A 1,524-nucleotide genomic window follows, 5' to 3' on the forward strand; every position below is an offset into this window, starting at 1 on the left:
AAAAACATCTGGTATGTTAGCGGTGGTATTCCACCATTCGTACTAATGACGGTGCGCGGGTCCCATAGCGTATGCGAGACCTTTTCCACAGCCTCAATGCCTAGTTCGCTGCACAAGGCTCGCACCGAGTCATCACGCCGATTCCAAATTGGTTCACAATCTTGTTCGAAACAGATCTTATTCAGCTGATAGTGCTCATTCAAGCGTCGAAAAATAGCCGTAGGGTTGCCTTGAAACAGATACAGTTTACCCAACTCGCCACCAGTATTGCCTAGAGCCTGCAGTTGACTATTTATGTCGGCCAAAGAGTTTAATAAGAAACGCATGCGATTGTAGCCAACCGTTTTAGTGCCTGGAAAAGGATGAAAATATAGTTTTATGAAGTATTTTAATCGAATTTGCTTTTTTCAACTGGTTGATATGTAAAGTGGCCTCTTTAATAGTTTAGTTCAAACCCCATGGAGCGTCTCTCGAAAACAATACGTAGGGTACTCTAGGGCCTCTGAGTATGCAGCTACATTTGCTTGGCTATAATTCGTCCTGCACACTAGGCATTTCGGGAGCAACCCATAAGTGAGATGCGCTAACCAACGCGTGTGGAACGTTGGCTCTCGATAGAGAGTGAGAGATCTTTGGTGTGACCACTTCGACTTATTCAGTTTAAGGGCTCACTGAAGTCTGCAGCGGCTGGCCTTGTAGGAGCACGCGGCTCTCGATATAAATGCAATGCATATTTTGTATGTGTCCAGTATCTGGTTTGGGACCCACCACGTCGTGAAATAAACTGCCAATGAAAACGAAAATAAAGTCACATATGTATGTGATCCTCTTCCATCGACAATTGCGGAAAAGGTTTAAAGAACAATGCTTTAAAGGTACATATACAACTGAAATGTCTGATACCCTTGGAAAGACTATGTGGAGACATCATCGCCATCCAAGAGATGTGATCAAGTGACAAGTCAAGAAAAACTTGGGGTTGTTCAATCTTTATGCCTGATTTGTGGTAGCAGAGAGATTCCGTCATTGAAAAATTTTGTTTAGCCTGCTGAACGAGTTGCTCGCCACATATTCGTGTAGGAACAAGAACGATGACCTAGTGACCGATGCCCAGAAAGTGCTTAAATTACGGGGAAGATGAACCCCAGTCGAGGACGATGAAGTTTACTGCAAACTGTCAATTTGATATAATACGGAACAGTTATCGCAGAGAGAGAATTTTGATAGGTGGGTATCAGAGATCTGTTGCGGTGTATCGCATTTTCGAATACACCGCAACGACATTTATTTACTGTACCACTCAAACTCAATAATACTTAGTGACGAAGTCTACCGCCACCCGCAATCACCGCAAGCTCAAATAATGTCGAGGTTTGAGTGTTTTGTGCTCGATCAAAGCGTCGTTACTGCCAAAAGTTTTAAGAACTGTCACAGCAGACGATAAGCAAAAAAGCTATCGACACATTTACAGCATGGGTCGTTGAAGATTGCCGCCCATTTTCAGTTATTAATGGGTCAGGCTTC

At 43.4% G+C, this 1,524-nt stretch overlaps 1 protein-coding gene across 1 annotated transcript in view; it reads right to left on the reverse strand.

The window, feature by feature from the left end:
- LOC118745438 (cryptochrome-1) overlaps positions 1 to 555 on the reverse strand; it is a 4,465-nt gene extending 3,910 nt beyond the window's left edge. Inside the window, exons 1-2 of the mRNA XM_036479201.1 lie at positions 549 to 555; positions 7 to 352 (exon numbers count right to left, since the gene is read on the reverse strand). Of these exons, the coding sequence (XP_036335094.1) occupies positions 7 to 352; positions 549 to 555 (353 nt within the window). The remainder of the gene's footprint in view (positions 1 to 6; positions 353 to 548) is intronic.
- Positions 556 to 1,524: the final 969 nt, after the last annotated feature.

Source organism: Rhagoletis pomonella, unplaced genomic scaffold (genome assembly GCF_013731165.1).
Source record: "Rhagoletis pomonella isolate Grant_MI unplaced genomic scaffold, Rhpom_1.0 Rhpom_scaffold_00001, whole genome shotgun sequence".
NCBI lineage: Eukaryota > Metazoa > Arthropoda > Insecta > Diptera > Tephritidae > Rhagoletis > Rhagoletis pomonella.